General features: G+C 35.0%; 1 protein-coding gene across 4 annotated transcripts in view; it reads left to right on the forward strand.

The window, feature by feature from the left end:
- Positions 1-1507: 1507 nt before the first annotated feature.
- Positions 1508-18144, forward strand: part of CHD9 (chromodomain helicase DNA binding protein 9) — a 99447-nt gene continuing 82810 nt past the window's right edge. For all 4 annotated transcript variants that reach the window (XM_085303849.1, XM_085303851.1, XM_085303850.1 and 1 more), the window contains exons 1-4: positions 1508-1664; positions 7045-7125; positions 8195-8279; positions 16356-17953. In XM_085303849.1, coding sequence (XP_085159975.1) covers positions 16511-17953 — 1443 coding nt within the window. In that variant the 5' untranslated portion in view covers positions 1508-1664; positions 7045-7125; positions 8195-8279; positions 16356-16510. The remainder of the gene's footprint in view (positions 1665-7044; positions 7126-8194; positions 8280-16355; positions 17954-18144) is intronic.

The raw sequence follows: 18144 nt of genomic DNA on the forward strand, positions 1-18144 counted from the left end.
CCCCCTTCCCCCGGCGGCGCGGCGGCCGCGGGAAGGGCCGAGCGGGGGGCGAGGCGCGCCGGGCCGCCCCGGGCCCCGGTGGCACCGAGGGACGTGGCACCCTCGCAGGCAGGGAAGCGGCAATGTTGGACCTGGTTTCTCCCCGTGCGCGAAGATGGAGGTGGGCAGGGGGAGGAATTAAATCCCTAGGACAAGCGAAGCGGTGGAAGAAGAGGAGCCAAGGCTGGCAGCCTTGGATCCCTGACAGCAGAGGATGTGCGAGCTGGGGAAAGGGATACGGAAGGGACGGCACAGGGTGAGGCATGTTCGTGGAAGAGGCGACAGCCATGTGGCCCGCTGCWCCTCGGCGCTGGGAGATGCTTGCAGCGAGGAGAACCAGCAGCACATGGTGGGAGGCTGCTGCTGTGCGACTGGAGGCTTGAAAAGGGACTCGGGTGTGGAAGTACAAAGTTGGGATTTATTGGCTGGCGTTTTGCAGGCAGAGACTGCAAGCTGACTTCCTTCTGGGATGACAAGTAGAGGGTTTTTGAGGGTAGCTTGGTGCTCTGTGTATGCTGCGTTGGGTGGGTAGGTGGCATGGCATCTTTATTTTGCCAAAGTGGAGAGATTATGCTATTTCTTGTTGAGGCAAAATGACCTGCTTAAAACAAATAACTTCTTCGTTCCCTTTTCACACATATTTTTATGGGCAGGGAGAAAAAGTACGTGAAGAGAGTCCAGAGGTCTTTACTTCAGTTGTATATCTTGGACACTGAGGCTGATGTATGCACTTTCAGTTTTAAGAGATTTTTTGCACTCCTCACTGTCTTTGTATAAGTGCCCTGAATCTCTAGCAACTGAAAACTTATTTCAGGGTGTGAAAGTTGTTCAATAGGATGAAGAAATATAGCTCTACTTCTCTCCCTTATGTAGAAGATAACTGAGCATGCTGTTGTCCATGCTCATAGGGGACAAAATAGAAATCAATATAAAGAGAGAAAGCTTCTAGTTCTCTTGTGTCTTTTTTTGAGACTTTAGGAAGTAGCTATAAACAACAATTGTCCTTTCTCAAGAGAGCTAGTATCAGTAATGAGAGCTTTGTGCATCCCTTTTTAAGTGTGTCATTCAACGATATGAAGTTTGCATTTGGTAGATGTGATGCAAAATCATTATTTCACCTTATTTTAGTTGGAATTGGTCCTATGCAAATAGAAATAAATATGTTAAGCATTCTAGGCTGAATATTAACATTCAGTCATCTTTGAGCAATATCTGGATTTTTACCTGAGTTCTGACTTCTTTTTTTTGTGCATAATGATCTTTTTGCCAGCTGCTTTCACATGGTAAATATTTTAAATCTAATGATTTCTTATAGTTTATGAACTGTTGAATAGCAATCAGTGGGGKTTTTTTTGATTTTTAGATGCTCACAAAGTTTCTTTCAAACACTTTCCCCTACACTAGGCACTAATATATTTCTTCTTTCAGGCTTAATGATGACTTTTTCATTGTTCCTGCATCTGGCACATGGGGCTTCAAAAACACCAAGGACCCAGTTTTGGCCAAGCAAAGAGCAAAAAATAATATACATGTTTGTGAAAGTTGAAAGTTAACTAATCCAGGGAATTGTGTGCCCTGCCCTATGTATGAACCAAGGACACACAAAGAAAGTAGTGGGAACTAAGGTAGGATGTGAACTTCATATACCAGCAACTTTCTGGTTACTGCCCACTGTGAACTAGCAAAAGATATGTGAGGTAGTTTTCTTTTTCTTTTTTTTTTTCATTGATGGGTAAGCTACATCAACTTACTTTACTGTATGATAAGGCAGGCAAATAGGTAGTTACATTGTGTCAGTATTATACCTGAAGTTCCTAGTTCACTTTGTGTGAGCTTATTCATATGTTTGTGTTTAGTGTTTAAGCAAGTAGTTCAGTTTATAAGATTTATGCTACTTTTCATGGTGAGGATGTGTTAACTTATCTCTCTTGGATTAAAACTGTCACTTTTACTGCCAAAAAACCTATAGTCTTAAAAGTCTTGTAATTTTTCAAGTCTGATGAGGAATCTCGGCATTTACTCATTTCACATGAGCTRCTGGTGTTGAATGCTTCTAAATATTAGTCCAGGAATTCATTCGTAGAGAAATGTTGATGAAAGCACAGTGTGTGGATTAAAACAGAAAGATTGACATGGTTGTTCGAAATTGCCTTGTTCGTGCAACCTATAAAGTAAATAGTTACACTTCTATTCTTGCTTGCTTTATAGGCCCAGTTGTTTTCTGTGTGCACTACAATTTTACAGAACAAATTTTCACAAAAATTATATTTTTCTTTTCTRTACTTCAAAACTAAAGGTAATGCAGACAACTGTGCATGTATTTTGTTGGTCAGGATTCCTAACGATACATTTTTCTTCCCTGTATTTCAGTCTTGGAGAAGTAAGTGTTTAAACACTGGGCTGTTGTCTTACTAGAATATTGATTTGATATCACGCAGTTTGGGATAAGTTGAATCTGATGTAGTTGAATGATGTGGTCCCACTCAACTCTAGGTTGCAGTGTTAAATAGCAAAATTTCCTGAGTATTTAGTTGATATACAATACTGAAAGAAGTACGACACTGTTCATAAATCATCCAATTCAAGTATTTTTCTGAGTTTAACTGAAATGGGGTAACTGTTAACACTCATTCTTTTTTAACTGAACTAGTTTTTTTGGCTGCTTTCTATTCTTCCACAGRCCTGTCTTTATTTGTTCTTTTTGTGGTCTCTGTCCTAGCAAACTAAGGAACCGCGTGCTTAATGCACGCTTAAAAATCTTACACTCTGTCAGGTTCATAGAGYGTACTTTCATTCAATTTTCTAGTGATCTTCCTCTAGTTAGAAATAGCACTTCAGGAATGCAATGCATCTGCATACACGTAAATGTGTGATGAAGAAACTGTCTCTTTATTAAGCTGAATTGATAGCAACTCAGCATTATTGGAACTATTTTAGAATATTGCTGAAATATTCTCGTTCTCCTTTAGCAAAAGAAAGCTGTGATGCTAAGATGTAATTCTTCTGCTGATGCAGCTACGCCATAAGGGTTTGCAGCTCTCTCTTTAGATGTAGGAATAGCAGGAGTCTCAGATTTTTATCTGGCTAGTCAATTCACAAATGCAAGAGAGTTGGCTCGAAGTCAAAGAGGCTGAACACGAGACTTTCTTATTCACAATAGCGTGAGGAGGAGAGATCATTTTTAGGCAATATTTCTTAAATATTGCATAGAAAGAATATGTTGTTTACAATGACCATGTTTTGAARGAACTGCAAAGTGAAAATCTTGCAGAAGACCAGCTGTAAATCACTTTCTAACAACAATGTTACTAGTGAAGCTATAGTTTTACTTCAGAAATGTTAGCATCTTACTACTAATAGCACCATGTATATAAATATGTAGATGACTACACAGCTGCCTTTTAGGAGGGGCTGTAGTGATCAAGTAAAACATTACTTCTGGCAGTGCCTTAGACTGAGTTCCCCTTTCAGTGCTGCTTTTATCCTATGTTCATTATTAAACTGCAGGAAACAAATTTGAGGTTGTGAGGCAGTTTTTTTTTTCTTTTTAACTCATAATTTAGCCAAAATATGTTGGCATGATGTACCATATGTCAGTGAACACATGCATTGAGTTTATAAGCTTGATTCACATAGACATTAATACTTGTCATCTCTTTAGGAATCTGTAGGCCACTAGCATACACTCATGTTTGTTTCTTAAAAGAACTGTRTTACCTTCTAAAGATACACATTTTAATTTAATCTTAAATCAGCAGTAAAACTTGCCAGAAGAAGAAAAAACAATCTCTTACTTTTTCTGAAGTTGAATAATAATTTTGACTTTGTTCTTTATCTGAGTCATATTAGAAAATTTGGTAACTTTGGTTACCAAATTATTTCCTTCTGCAATGTGTTCTTGGGCACTTTTCCTTGTGCTGAGTGAGGAGTGCTAAAAGCTTCATTTTTTTCCATTAGTCACTGAAATTCAGGAATTCTCTCCTAATCTATCCTGAAATGTCTTTTGAACAGTAAACAATTTTATTATTTTTATGTTAYTAACACCCCAATGAAGAAGTCTGTAAGCTTCAGGAAGACTTAATCTATATAATAATGACATAAAAACCTTCACCTCTGGTGTTCCATATGTTAGGAGGAATCCAAGAACGATATCAGGTATGTTTTTGTTTTTATGTCTTGTAGTGAAGCCAATGTAGTTAGTGTCTTCCATCAACATTAAAAACAGTGATAGAAAAGAGAATGGACCTGAGTCCATATCGTACATATGTTGCCGATTTCAGTAAATATTTTTCTGAAGTATTTTTTTGTTGTTTCTAAAACTTAGGTTCAGAACCAGATTTTGCGGGAAGTTTTTATAGTACTCTTGGAAAGATAGATGAGTATTGCCTCCCTTTAACTAGGGAAAGTTTTTTAAAAATCTAGTTTGTCAGACTTGTGATAGAGAATTGATGTAAATGTAGAAATCYGGAATTTTTGACTCTCTATTGCAGGTGAGTTCAGGAACACATCCCAAGTTTGCTAAAGCAATGAAATAAAATGATAAATTTTGTTTTGTTTGTATAATTGGCTTGTTAGTTTAGGCAAAGAGGAGTGTATTAAACAAGTTAYAAACTTAGAATGTCTTGCATTGCTTGTGTTTGGGAGAGACTGTTTTGAGAAACTTCATATCAAATTTCCTTAGAAATGGTCTTTTACAAGTTAGAAAAGTTGTATGTGTCTCCAAAAGGCCTAGACCTTTGTAGAKGAAGCTCTTTATGCCAGCTAATGTAATATGGAATGGGAAATGTGAACTTGTTCTGTTCAGTAGARTAGTATTGTGGTATCCTAATCTGGTTGTGTTAAGACCTGAAATTGTGCTTCTCTCCTAAATGATTCCCTTTAATTTTCCTGGGAGAGACTTCTCTGAGTGTCATGTCTTTAGTGCTGCTGGTCTGTGCCCATAGCCTGTGGGGTACCCAGTCATCTGTAAAACACAAATGATCCTTGGCGTTGTTCTGTTTGCTACTTCCAAGTCATAAAATTAATGCCACTCAGAAAACTATCGCACAGCTTTCAGTAGTTTAGAGTTGTTCATCAGACTAGAACATGAGAATTGCTGGAAATTAGTGTATTATCAGATTGTGAGTTGAAAAAGGGCTAGGTTGTGTTTTGTCTCTGAAGGTTTATAACGAAATCTTGTTTTAGGCCACGTGTGAAAATGAGAAGGCTTTTTTTTCTGTTTTTCAAAGTGAATATTTCTCTACATCTTAACTGCAACATAATTGCCCAGGAAAGATAGTGGACTTTAGAAGCAGGTTTTGTAGGTCTAATTTAAGGTGTATTGCTGAAGTTTATGATAGAACTAATGACCAGAAGTAAACTGTAAATTATAAAACATACTTAAAACACTAAATCTGCTGTTTTCGCTCTTGGAAAAGAGATTAAAAAGAGCTATTCGTATTTTGTATGGGCATGCTAAGATTCGTGRGCAGATCTCTTAAAGAAAAAAGTAGTTCTTCATAGTAATTTTCAAAATTTCCCTGAAGGTTAGGAAATTGGGAAATGTCATTGATCTTTATTAAAAAAAAATGAAGAACTTTTTGGAGTTGTGGAATTTATGTAAGATTTTACAGGTACACTTTGGAGGAACCAAATGACAATAATGTTGAAAAAGCAGAACTGATTACTTGTATAGCTTCCTTCAGCAGTCTTGCAAGAAAATCTTTGGATTTCCTTACAGGTTTCAAAAACTTACGTTAACACCTTAGTAATTGCTCTTGAATGAATTAGGTTTATTTAGCTAGTTTGTTAACTGGCCTTTTTACATTGAAATAAACATTTCTAGGAAAAGATTTAGTGGTTAAAAAGAGGTGTTCAGTCCAACAGAAAGGCTTTAACCTTATGTTCTCTACAAGAAGGTTGTCCAAACTTACCTCACTAGTTCAGAGACTGCTGTAGCAAATGAAGATGTTATTGTTGTCCCTAGTTTCTTTGTTGTTGCTCCCTTATTGGGATTTATTGCCAACCAAACATAAATGAGAAGGTAGGATGTATGTGTATACCTCAGCCATTTCAGCATAAAGTGTAATGGGATAGTTTAAACTGCCAAGATGATGGGTTGAAACTGAAGTGAAAGGCTATGCTCTGATGCAGCTGAGGCACGTATATGTGTTTTGGTTTGCATATTGTGCTTTCAGGGCAGTAACTTTTGGCAGAGGTGAACAAAGTAGTTGAAAACAGTAACTTCTTAACTGCTGCTAAATTTTCTAAGGTGTCTGCTGAAGACATAAATACACACAGGAACTTTGTATAAAGCTATATAAGTTGTTTTGTTATATTTAAGATCGTATTTTAAGAAATGGAAAGTGGTTATCCCAGACTGATTAAAATGAATAGTTTATTTCCTGTTACATTAATATATATTAAAGTTTGCATGTTAGTGTACSAAATGAGAAAAAAATGTTCAAAACTAAGGGAATAGATGTGCATTTAAGGAGATGTATCTTTTTATTTCAGTCTTTTGTGAAGAGACAGTGTTAGCTGGCCAGTAGAAGATTATTTTTAAAAAAGGTTGTTTAATATGTATTTATCCAGACTTGTTTGTAACAAATTTAATTTTGTTTTCACCTGATAAAATACAAGCTTTCTTGTTTGTCAGTGAATTTTCTCAATTCAAAACTTAAAAGCAGACATTAAGAYTATGTACCAACCAGGGAGGCGTAAGACTATGTATCAACCATGGGGCTTTATAGATTTTTTTTTAACTATATCACATTTAATGCAGATGTATATATGTAATTAAAAGACAGCATAAAATATAGCTTATCTGAGAAGCTATGAATATAGATTCCATTTTTCATCTTAAGTTGTTAGTTGCTTTTGTGCGTATTTCTCCTTGGCACTTAGTATCATCATCAGTAGTTCTTCTGTATAAGAAATCTCTCTTATATTTTACAGTTAAAGGTATACAATAGATCTTGTCAATGTGTATTTAGTTTAATAAGTTTTTTCTTCTTTTCAATATAGGGTTTTTCAAACTTGTATATTCTCTACAATTATCTCCATAYTGGAAGCTGTTCAAGCAAGTGGATTCCATTGGCCTGAAGAGTAAGAATAATCTTCTTCCTGAGATATTGACAGAATCTGTTTTAAGAAGGACAGCTAAGTTTCAGATAGCAGAGAGTGTAAGATAGAGTTGGTATCGTATGCTAGGCTCAAGTGAATTAGGTTTCTTTTTTTTTTTATGCGGAAATTTCGCAACTGGGGGAAAATACTTGATTGCAAATTTTCTTGAAAATTTGTAGTTAAAGTAAATTTTGAATGTCCCTAGTCTGTAAATTTGTATATTGTAAAACCTTAATATTGTAACTTTATTCAACAAATAGCTATTAATTAAAGAGAAATCTAATAATTTTAAAGTGTATTAAAATGCTACATAATTCTTGACAGTTGAATAATCTAAAACTTAGCTCTAACTTCTGGATGAGAGGAGAACTYTTATGGGATGGGAGCTCTGTTTGACATTTCTTCCTACCCCCCACACATGTCCTAGAAGGATCTGTTCCTGAACTCTTCTGCGCTCCCCCCCACCCCTCACTCCATTTTTCTTTAAGCCCTGAAATGTTTCAGAGCTTCTTTTGCATTAAAAGAGAAGTTGAGCTCCTCTACCTTGTATGGCAAGGGGGGAGGAAAAACTGTCATAAAGTGCATTCCCATAGAAAGGCAGTGTCAGTTACTGTTGGGAAGTACATCTGTCACTAGGTAATCACAGAAGCTTTGCTTCTGTTTTTTTAAAGGAATAAAATGTTCATTTAATAAACAGGGCTTTTTGTATTGATGAATTTAAACCTAACCCTAAAACCTCATTTCATTTTTGGTTCTGGTCCTTATACTTGAGCCTTTCAGTTGTCCTAAAACTTGAGGTACTCTGGCACAGATTCCATATTAGAGGTTTAGTACTTTACTTTTTTTTTTCTGCTTTTTTTTTTTTCAGAAGTCCTACAAAACTTTACTTGCTCATTTATCTGCCATTTGTAAAATCATGGCTACTGGTGATAATGCATTAATTCTGGTGTTCTTTTTATGGTACCTACCTGAGTCTGAAGTATTCAAACATCTAAATGTGTGATCTTGAAGTYGGTTATTATGCAGCTAGTTTGTCATGTTTTATTTCTAGGTCTTCAATGATGAGGTATCCGTTTGGAGATAAAACACATCCCTGAGCAACTTCTTCATTAAAGAGATGTGTTCTCTATTAATGGGTAAGGATTTTTTTTGATCTTCACCTGTGCCCTTTCTTACATTTTGTACTGGATATTTTGAATTTAGAATATTTTGGGAACCTATTTATATTACCAATGTTTTATACAGAGACCTGCAATGGTATAGTTAGTTAAGTGGCTGTGTTAACTTTCAATTTTGACTCCAGCTAATCATGAAACTTYGAAATACATGCATCTAAGTATCAATGCTCTAGCTAGATCACCATATAATTCTCAATATTACAAGTAGAGAAACAAGCTGGTGGTATATAGATAAATTTAAAAGTTAGTCTGAGATTTGAGATTACTTTTCTGACAATTTTACAGTCTTTATTAGGTATATCACCATGCATCTTTTGAATTTGGACCTCTAGAAAGAAAGGAACTCTGTGCTGGAAAGCAACAAAAGGAAAGAATGCAAATTTTATGCAATTAAAACATTTTTTTCTCCCCAAAGAATACAAATTTCATTTCATCTGAAAGAATGTATATTTTATTCACTAATTGTGTGGTATTATACACCTCTTYTTCAAAAACTAGAAACAAAACAACAACAAAAAATTCCCTAGAGAATAACATTTTTTTTAAGTGCTGGTAGTATTTTTAAAGGCTGTAGGCTTSTAAATAAAACATCTGAGATTACTTCATATGTTACAGAACTTGACATGATATRTTCTCTCCAGATATAAAATACTACCTGAATAAATGTCATTTTGAGACTTTTAAAATTCATCCTGAGTTAGAAATTAAAATGAATCTCTTAAAGAAGTTTAGTAAGTGGCCAAAACATGTTGCTATATGATTTTCTGATACAGAATTTCCATATAAAAATTTCCTAACATATGTCCTCTTCTATGTTCTTTAATTCCGTTGAGCTTAAGTGTAGCTATTCGCAGTAAAAAAGCTGTTCCGTACTCTGAAGGCCACTGTCCTTGATAATGGTAGGAATTTGACTTTACTCACAGTGAAGATGGATTTCTTTTTCAAATGAAATATCATTTTTCATGTTGGTTGGCTTAAACTTTTATGAATGACTGTAACAACTGACAAATACTGATTTATTGTTATAGTTTTCTCCAAACCTTTAATATTTATTTCCCAGAGACTACCTGGTTCAAGAGAGAGGAGGAAAGGGATTAGGAGAGAGTTTGTGTGTGTATTAGGAATAGAAGGGTGAACTGTGACATGAGCTGTTTGGTGCAAGGAGAATGTAGATATGTGATCAGACTGCTGTGTACTATCGTGACAAGTGCACAAGCCAGTGTGCTCCAGTGTTGTGCTCTTATTGAGATATAAAACAGTAGCCATAGACTTGAATCTAGTCCTGAGAATTTAATTTASAGTAATCAGTTCTGAATCTTTCTCTTGGTGATCTTCATATTAAAATACCAGGTGTTTGTATTATYTTAGATATTAGGATAGTGTTTGTGAACTCTTCAGCAGAAGAGAAWTTTTAAGCAAAACTTTTAAATTGAGAATATGAGTATACTGCATGGATGGCTTATTACTCAAAAATAGTTATAAATGCATACAAAATAAAAAAAATGCGTATTTATAATTGCATATGTACTTTTAATTTTAAAGGGTACCCAAACAAAATTTCTCTTAATTTTAAGTGATGCCAGTAAGAGAAAATAAATGGTATCTATCCTTATTTAGATATAGATACGATATTAAACAATCCTTATTTAGATACAGATACGATGGTACAAAGATTTACTTATTCCTTTATGCTAGAGAATCATAGAGATTTTCTCTATTAAATGTTTAAATGTTCTTTTTTTAAAACTTCTTGGATTTTGAGGAAATTGTGCTGTCCCTTTAATGTAAGTTTTAAATTTAATGTGTACACTGATCTTTAAACCTGTGATAGCATATCATTTATATTATAGCATTAGTGGGGAATAATTTGTGTTATTTAATTTGCCACAGCTTTTTACACTTAGCTTTAGTTATAACTAAATGCGACAATAATATAATGTAATTGTCTTTTTGTTTTTAAAAATGAGGAGAGAATAGCTATGTCATTTCTGAATATCATACAGAAGTTACCAGTTTCTCCACTATATGTTTTTTCAACGTGGTATACTGTATAACTCTTTTAGCATTGCATGGTCCATTTGCCAGTAGATGGGCAAATGATATGAAGTCATGAACCTGTAATGTTCTTGTATATTATATAGAGTTTGGCAAATAAAACTATTTTTGTGGTCTCTTTGGTAGATGTCTTATTTGGAAGCAAGTCTGTTATGCCTTGTTGCATTGCTTTCAAAAAAAAAATTGCTTGCATGCACATAAAATAAAGCTCTTCCCTAGTTACGACTATCTGTGTTTCTCTCTTCTATTTCCTTTACCTGAAATCTGAATTTCTGTTATGCCATGCTTTTATGACTTCTCTTTTCATCTCATCTCTCTACTATGTTGTCTATAACTTCTATCTTAGGAAACTTCTATCAAGTGKCTGGGTAGTCATTGCTTCAAATTTTCGTGTGAAAAATGGTCATTCAAGGTCATTCATTTTCTCATCTCTGATACTCACTCACATCATTCACGTGCAGCAATAATACCTAGTCTATCTAACATAAAAGTGGGAATGTCATGATAATGTGCTGAATCTTTACCTGATTTACTTGCTCATAATCAAGCCCATTGGTTCTTGTGAAAAATCTTCCTGTTGTCTTTCCTTCATTGCAAGTAGTCAACACTGCAGTTAATGAAATAAAACACATCGATAGTTTTTATTATCTTGTGTCTTACTACTACTCTCACTATATTTTTGTAAGCAGAATTGGTGTCTTTGTTACCATATYCTTTTCCATTCTGTTCTCCTACTTGTTTTTTTTTGATATATTTGTTAAATAATATGAACCATATTTCCTTCTCTTTTGATTTTTAATCCTTATACTTCTCCTATCATTCCTCCTCTCACTTTTTCCTATAACTATAGTGAATATTCTTGCTACTGAGCTCTTTCAGAGGTGAATTAGTATGAAAGAGGATCATCTCTTCAAGACTTCCAACCTGTCCTTATTTCTTGTTCTTTTTTTCTAGTTAGTATAAAGGGTTGTCATTAAACTCTGGACAGACAGACAATGAAAGTTTGGATTTTTTTTTTTTTTTTTTTTTGTATGCTTTATTTTTTTTCTCCCTCTCTGGGGATTTAAACCAAGTTTGTTAACTTGAAACCTCACTATTCTAACCTAGCCCTGGTACCGATTCCCTCTTACTGTAGACAAGACTTTTAAGGAAATAAATAAAATTGGACCCAAGCATAGCCAGTTTCATTTCTGTCCAAGKGATTTTGAATATGATAGGTAAGATTTGCAAGAGACTTGGAAGTTTAGGAAAGTTAGAGTTCCAGGAGAAGTACAACAGAGTTACCTGGACAGATTAAGTGGAACAGTAGTGCATTGATTTATATTCTAYTTGTAATTGAAAAGAGTTTTACAGTAATACAGGCTATAGAATTGTTTGTTTTTCAAAGAAATGCATGGGCCATGCAGAAATTAGTAGTATTGTCTTAGGGAATTTTTTATTCACTTGGGCTTAAACCACAGTTCCAGAACAAGAAAAGRTGTAAGTCTTTAAAATAGGTGTCTTGGGATAAGAACTAGTGGGATGTTGAATGAAAAGCACTAAAACTAAAAAGAGGAACTGGGAGAAGTTACAGCTTCGATTCAGGCATGTTTGCAGAATAGTATGATACTAACCAGAGACATAATGCATATGTTTTGTGTGAGACAGCAAATGAAATAGTTTGCAATCTTAGTACTGTTTAAAYTTTAGATGTTTTAGTATGACTGAAGATGGCAGACATTGAAAYGTATTTCTGTTTAAGTCTGGAGAATAATGTTGATGTTTCCTGGTAATTAATTTTAGACAATATCATGCAGTGGGGTTTTGAGGAAAAAGATAACTTGTTTCAGAATAGCATGTACAACTGAAGGTTTTTTTTAAAAAACCATTACGTAGTAGTTACCTTGAAATAGTTCTGTTGATCAATTTTCTTATGTAAACCAGCTATATTGATACAGAATTAAGAGGTTAACAAAGAGAGAAATTAAATACTATTAAGAAACATTGCAGAATGTTTTATCTTTTACTTGTAATACTAAGGATGCTGTATGGAATTGAAACTGAACATTTAGTAAAAAGTGTGGAACATGAGAAAATCATAAATTGACCTAATGTCCTATTGTTGGTAAATATTATTTAAGCAATTCTAGTGGATAGGGGGCAGTAACCTCTTAAACTCCAATACAAAGAACATAGTCTTCTGATTGCTTCATCAGCTTGCACCTGTAGTTGTTGTTTGTTTCCTAGAATTGGTCCAAACAGCTCTTGGACATCTGCATTTGTGGAAGGCTCTCGCCAACTTTAATCTGGATAAAGGTTAATATTAAATCAAAATACAATAACAGTAGGGAATTTAGACATACAAAATGTTAAATTCTTTTATCYTTTATAGTAACCTGGTCACAAATTCTGTTAGGAGTACACAAAGATATCATAGTATTTACTATGAGAAATCAGACTTTAAATTGCCTTTAAATGCAATTATCTACCATAGCAGTGAAATAAACATTTATTTTTAACAGAAATAAGTCTTTTCAGTTTTAAGGAAGACCTCATTTTTGTCTCTTACATATTTTACATTCTGTCTCTTTTAYTGTAGTTTACATCATTGAGTAGGAATTCAAAACTAGTTCTCTTGTTCAGTTAAAATGGGGATACAATAGATTATCTTCAATRAGAAGTATTTTGGAACAGGTACTATAAAGCTGCAATTGTTTGRTTAAACTTGCAGTTGTCAAGTGCAATAGATTAAAATCTTTAAAATATTTTTGTTCCTTGAATGATTTTCTGACAGSTGAATGTGAAAAGCATGTTGAAAATTAGAATTGGTGCCACATATCTGTTTAGGAAAAGAGAGGGCTGAATAAAAGTTTGCTAAAATACAAATGTAGCTGCTATCATTTGCTATATATTAAAGAAGGAGCAAGGACGTGGAGAAGAGAAGCACTTAGAGCACGTGGAAGGAGTTTCCTGTCAGAACATTTTTTTCGTTAGCTTGGATTTGAGAAGGTAGGAGTTGAAGGAGAGGACAAGAAAGTAGTATTTACATACCAGTTGTAGTCAGAAATGCACCATTATGCTTTCACAATTTGCAGGCTGAGAATTTAACATTTTCATATTCAAGTATAGCAAAAAGAAACAAAAATGATAATTGCTAAGTAAATTTGGAAGATGACTTAGCAAAAAAGGCCAGTTTCTCCAAATCAGATATCCTTGAACTTCCTGATTCACCTTTTCTTTGAGCTGAGGAAACATGGTAGATTTTGTAGATAAYGCAAAATGACGAGGGATAAAAGTACTACTCTAGTCAAAATAATAAAAGGAAAAAAAAGAAAAAGGGATATCTTTGCAACAGAATTGTTTTTGGCTGTTTACAGTGGCATCGTGTCCAAAACAATTTTGTTTTTCCACTTGATAGTCTTATTACAGAAAAGTTCTCTTCATAAGAAATCTGCATGGGACTAAACTGAAGAGATTTCTCATGTGTCTAGCCTTTAGGTTTCTCATATTGCAACTTCATCTGTGATATCTATCTTGCTTGAATTCTTGAAGCTGAAGCTGACATTAAAGTTAGCTTTTCTTTTTAATCCTACTAAGACTTTCTGTTTTATAAAACCTTTGTTTCTTAAAGTAGAACTTGTAGTAGAGAAGTTTTGGAGTTGCTTTTTTTCCTTCCTTGTTTTTCCTTATGCTGAAAGAAAGTAGGAAAATTTCTGGAGATGGAAACTTTTTTTTTCCCCTTCTTTTTTTTTTTTAGTTTTTTAGTTTTGAGCAAGGAAACAGACAAGCTCAGAATCAGTGTTGTGGCTGTCTTAAGATGAGAGATGATTGTATTAGAGGTGTTACAAAAACTGAAAATGACACTGGTCTTCAGAGGCGTTGATTTGGAGGAATCTAGATACATTTATTTCATCTTACTTAGTTCTTTTCTGAAAAATATCTGCCTTTTGTAGGCCTGTTTTCTTGTATATCTCTCACTGCTTGCGAAATGCAGAGCTCATTTGATTCATAAGCCTAGAGAAGTTGCCCRGCTGGAATAGTAAAATAATTGAAACATGTAAGGGTAAGTAACTGAAGATAGCTCTCTATTGTTAAAATACTGAAAAGTACCTAAGGTTAAAAGTATATGTTATGGTTAAATTTTATTAAATATAAATTGCTACCGTTCTGGATTACTTTCTGTTGTGCAAAATTACTGACTTGATTGAAACAAAAACCAGTATTACAAAATACATGTTCTACCTGGGTAATGATGTTTGTTCATCATCTGTATATTCTACCTGGGTAATGATATTTGTTCATCAYCTGTTAGAAGGCGGTATTTAATACCGGAAAGGTGTCATTGTCTTGTTTTTAATCGTAAATAAACAGCATAATCGGCATTAGAATATAATAGTCTAATTTAGGGTAATACTGCTTTTAACCTGAGAATCCCTAACTTTAAGCAGTCAGTTGTGCATATGTACTTTGGAATGGATAGCTACATTACTAAGCAAAACTATCAGCTTAGCGTGTGTGGATTTTTTTTATAGCAAACTTGTTCTGTGTATTCCTCATAGTGCTCAATGCTTATACCAGTTCATACTTYGATAGATGTGCCTACTTGGTGCATTTCAGTATGATACAAGATTTGTCTGTCCTTTTTGTTTATAGARCAGAAGTTTTATATATTGCATCCCTCAGTTAGGCTTTATTCTGGCTATGGTTACAATACCATACCACGGCAATTTTCCTGTGAACAGGAAAGATTTTCTTCTGCCCATCAAAGACTGGGTGGATATACTTTGTACTTGATAGGTTCAACAGGAACCTTTTCTGTGAGAGGGTATTTCAGATTTCCAGCATGTCCATTTTTGGAAGGCTTTTATACAGGCTGTCTTCCTAGGTGAATACRTTAATGAAGGATTGCAGTAGAAATGAAGGAGGAGAGTATCAAGGTGAATTCTAGAAACTAAAGATGTGGCTGTTTTCTTTATGAAAATTAGATATATGCATGGACAGGAGAAAGGATGATTACTTGATGAGGGTGCTTATTTAAAGTGACTGCTCCTCTGTTCTAGAGGTTTTCAGTTATCTATGGAGTAAATTATCAAAGATGCATTTTSATTCAGACATTTCCCGTTCAGTTTGATTGCAATACAAATCTGCTAGATTTCAGATTAAAGTTAAACTAAGTGTCCTTCTCAGTTCCCCTTGCCTGAAATCTTTGATCGCACACTGATTCACTGGTGATCACTCAGTGATGTTATAGTAAATGAATAAATAAAAGAGCAAAATAACTTGCATTGCAAAACTAGGTAATGAGAAGTGGGTAGACACTTTTGCTGAACCCAAGGTATTTAATTCTTTTCTTGTGTTTATTTTTAAGTGTTTCACTGCACTCATTCTTGCCCCTTTCCTTTAAGCAGGAGTTTTACTATAGCTTAGTTATGTGTGATTAAATGAATTTTTTTTGAATCTTTATTTAGTGAAGATTAACTMGAAGAAACAGTATCTCAGCTTTTCCTGCTGAAGTCTGTTGTTGTTGTTGTTATAAAATGTAGTTTATATCCTCTCAAATTTCTTGCTTAAATATACAAAATCATGCATTATATTTGATTTCTTTTTACAGCTGTTTAAGAAGGACACATCATAAAAGGAATGCATTTTACTTCTGGAGCACAAGTCTATTATAGTTTGGGTAGTTTTACTGAACATAGCAAAGGAGAATCTGAAATTGTGCTTAGCTAATAGAGTGATCTGAATGAAATAATTGAAACAGTTTAATTTAAAACATCAAATATTAATTTAATTACATAATGTACAAAAATTATAAAGGCTGTACAGGGCATTGAATGTAAGCAGAAATAACTCTTAAGTGGTTTGCATTTTATCTGAACTGCAGAATTATGAACAGAGTATCAAAAAAGCCATAAAAGTATTGGGGAGAGAAAAGAGGTTGTGAGAAAGGTTTAAAAACAAATTAAGCGTAATCATTTTTTTTTTCTTTTTCTCCCATAGAATGCTTTAAGATTTGCATTTCATCTGAAGCACTAATGGATGTTGGCATGCCTTGGATAAGGTGGTAACTGCTAGATGTAATCTGTTCCTTCGCTGCAGCGGGCCAAAACTGACTCCCTTTGGAGTGAGAGAGAAACCAGTACGAACGTATCAAGATGACTGATCCTATGATGGATTTTTTTGATGATGCCAATCTTTTTAGTGACACCTTAGAAGGTTTGTCAGATGATGCCTTTGTTCAACCTGGACCTGTTTCACTTGTTGATGAATTGAATTTGGGTGCAGAATTTGAACCTTTGCACATAGACTCATTGAACCATGTGCAAGATGCTCAAAACCAACAAAAGATGAGTGAGTTTGAGCAGCTGAACCAATATGATTCACTGAAACTTCATCAAGTAAATCAATCTTTTAGTAGCTCAGCTGACAATGTCTTATCACCACACTCTCAATTTAATTGCTCACCGATTCATCCGCAGAACCAGTCTAATGGGATGTTTCCAGATGTGGCTGATGGTAGTCCTATGTGGGGTCATCAAACTGCCACAACTGTTTCAAATCAAAATGGGTCCCCTTTTCATCAAGGACATTCTCAGTCTATGCAGCAAAACAAAAGCTTTGTAGCACACCATGACTTTGCCTTATTTCAGGCTAACGAACCRCAGCATCAGTGTGCCTCACTACGGTCGCAACAAAGCAGAAACAGCATTAACACAGGGCAAGATGCTCTGAGTCAGCCAAAAGACTTCATGGAAGTTAGTGTATCTACTTCTCACAGAGTCAGTGTTAACCACCCACCTCCAGTTTCTAATCCATCAACTTCGCAGCAGCCTCTGTCTGTTCAGCCGTTTTCTCAAACTGCAAGTGCTTCAATACACTTTTGTGGGAATCAAGAGGGAAATTTTGATGGACAGTCCTCAACTATTACTCCGTGTTCTGTCAATAATACCCAACAATTTTCTTCTCCTTATTCTTACTCTAATAACCATATTTCTCCTACCAGCCTTCTGCAGTCTACAACAGCTCTTTCTTCTAGCCAGCAGACACACCCTATCTCTGACTTCACTGGAAGTGATGCCTTTACATCTCAAACAGGGACCAAGCAAGAAACAACTGAGCACATGTTGAATCCTAATACACCTTTGAATTCAAATAGTTTTCAAATCTTGCATTCTGCACATCCTCAGGGCAACTTTAGTAGTTCAAAACTCTCTCCTGTGAGTATTAATTTTTCAGCTTCTACTGGTTCTGCGTCTCAGATAAGCCATTTCACTGACCCGATTGAAAGCAATGGTTTTACATCTTTAGACGAGAACTTACTTCATCAAGTTGAGACTCAAAGTGAACCATTTACAGGACTTGACCCAGATGACCTCCTTCAGGAAGACCTTCTACCACAGTTTGATGATTCTGCATTTGTTCAGGATAGCACAAGCCATGTTTTAGAGCATGATTTAGAACACCACATAACCCCACCACAAGTAACACCGTCATCTGAAATTGCTCGATCACAGTCTCAAAGTCAGATCCATCCATGGCATTCTTCAGTTTCCAATCAGCATCTGCAAGACAGAAGTCGTATAACCTTACAAGGACAGGTATGTAGTGGTTTGTTTTATTTTTGAGCTGTCTGATTTGGCTGTTCTGGTGAAAAGAATAACAGTGGTTGGTACTTTTGCCAAACCACAGTAACTGGACTCTCAGATCTTTTGCTGGTATTTGGCCCAGAAGTCTAAGTAACTGCTGGTTTGTGAAAAGACTGCTGATGAAAATCTTACTTTCTCTTTCC

Source organism: Rhea americana, unplaced genomic scaffold (genome assembly GCF_003343005.1).
Source record: "Rhea americana isolate MKP2758 unplaced genomic scaffold, rheAme1 scaffold_20, whole genome shotgun sequence".
NCBI classification, from domain to species: domain Eukaryota; kingdom Metazoa; phylum Chordata; class Aves; order Rheiformes; family Rheidae; genus Rhea; species Rhea americana.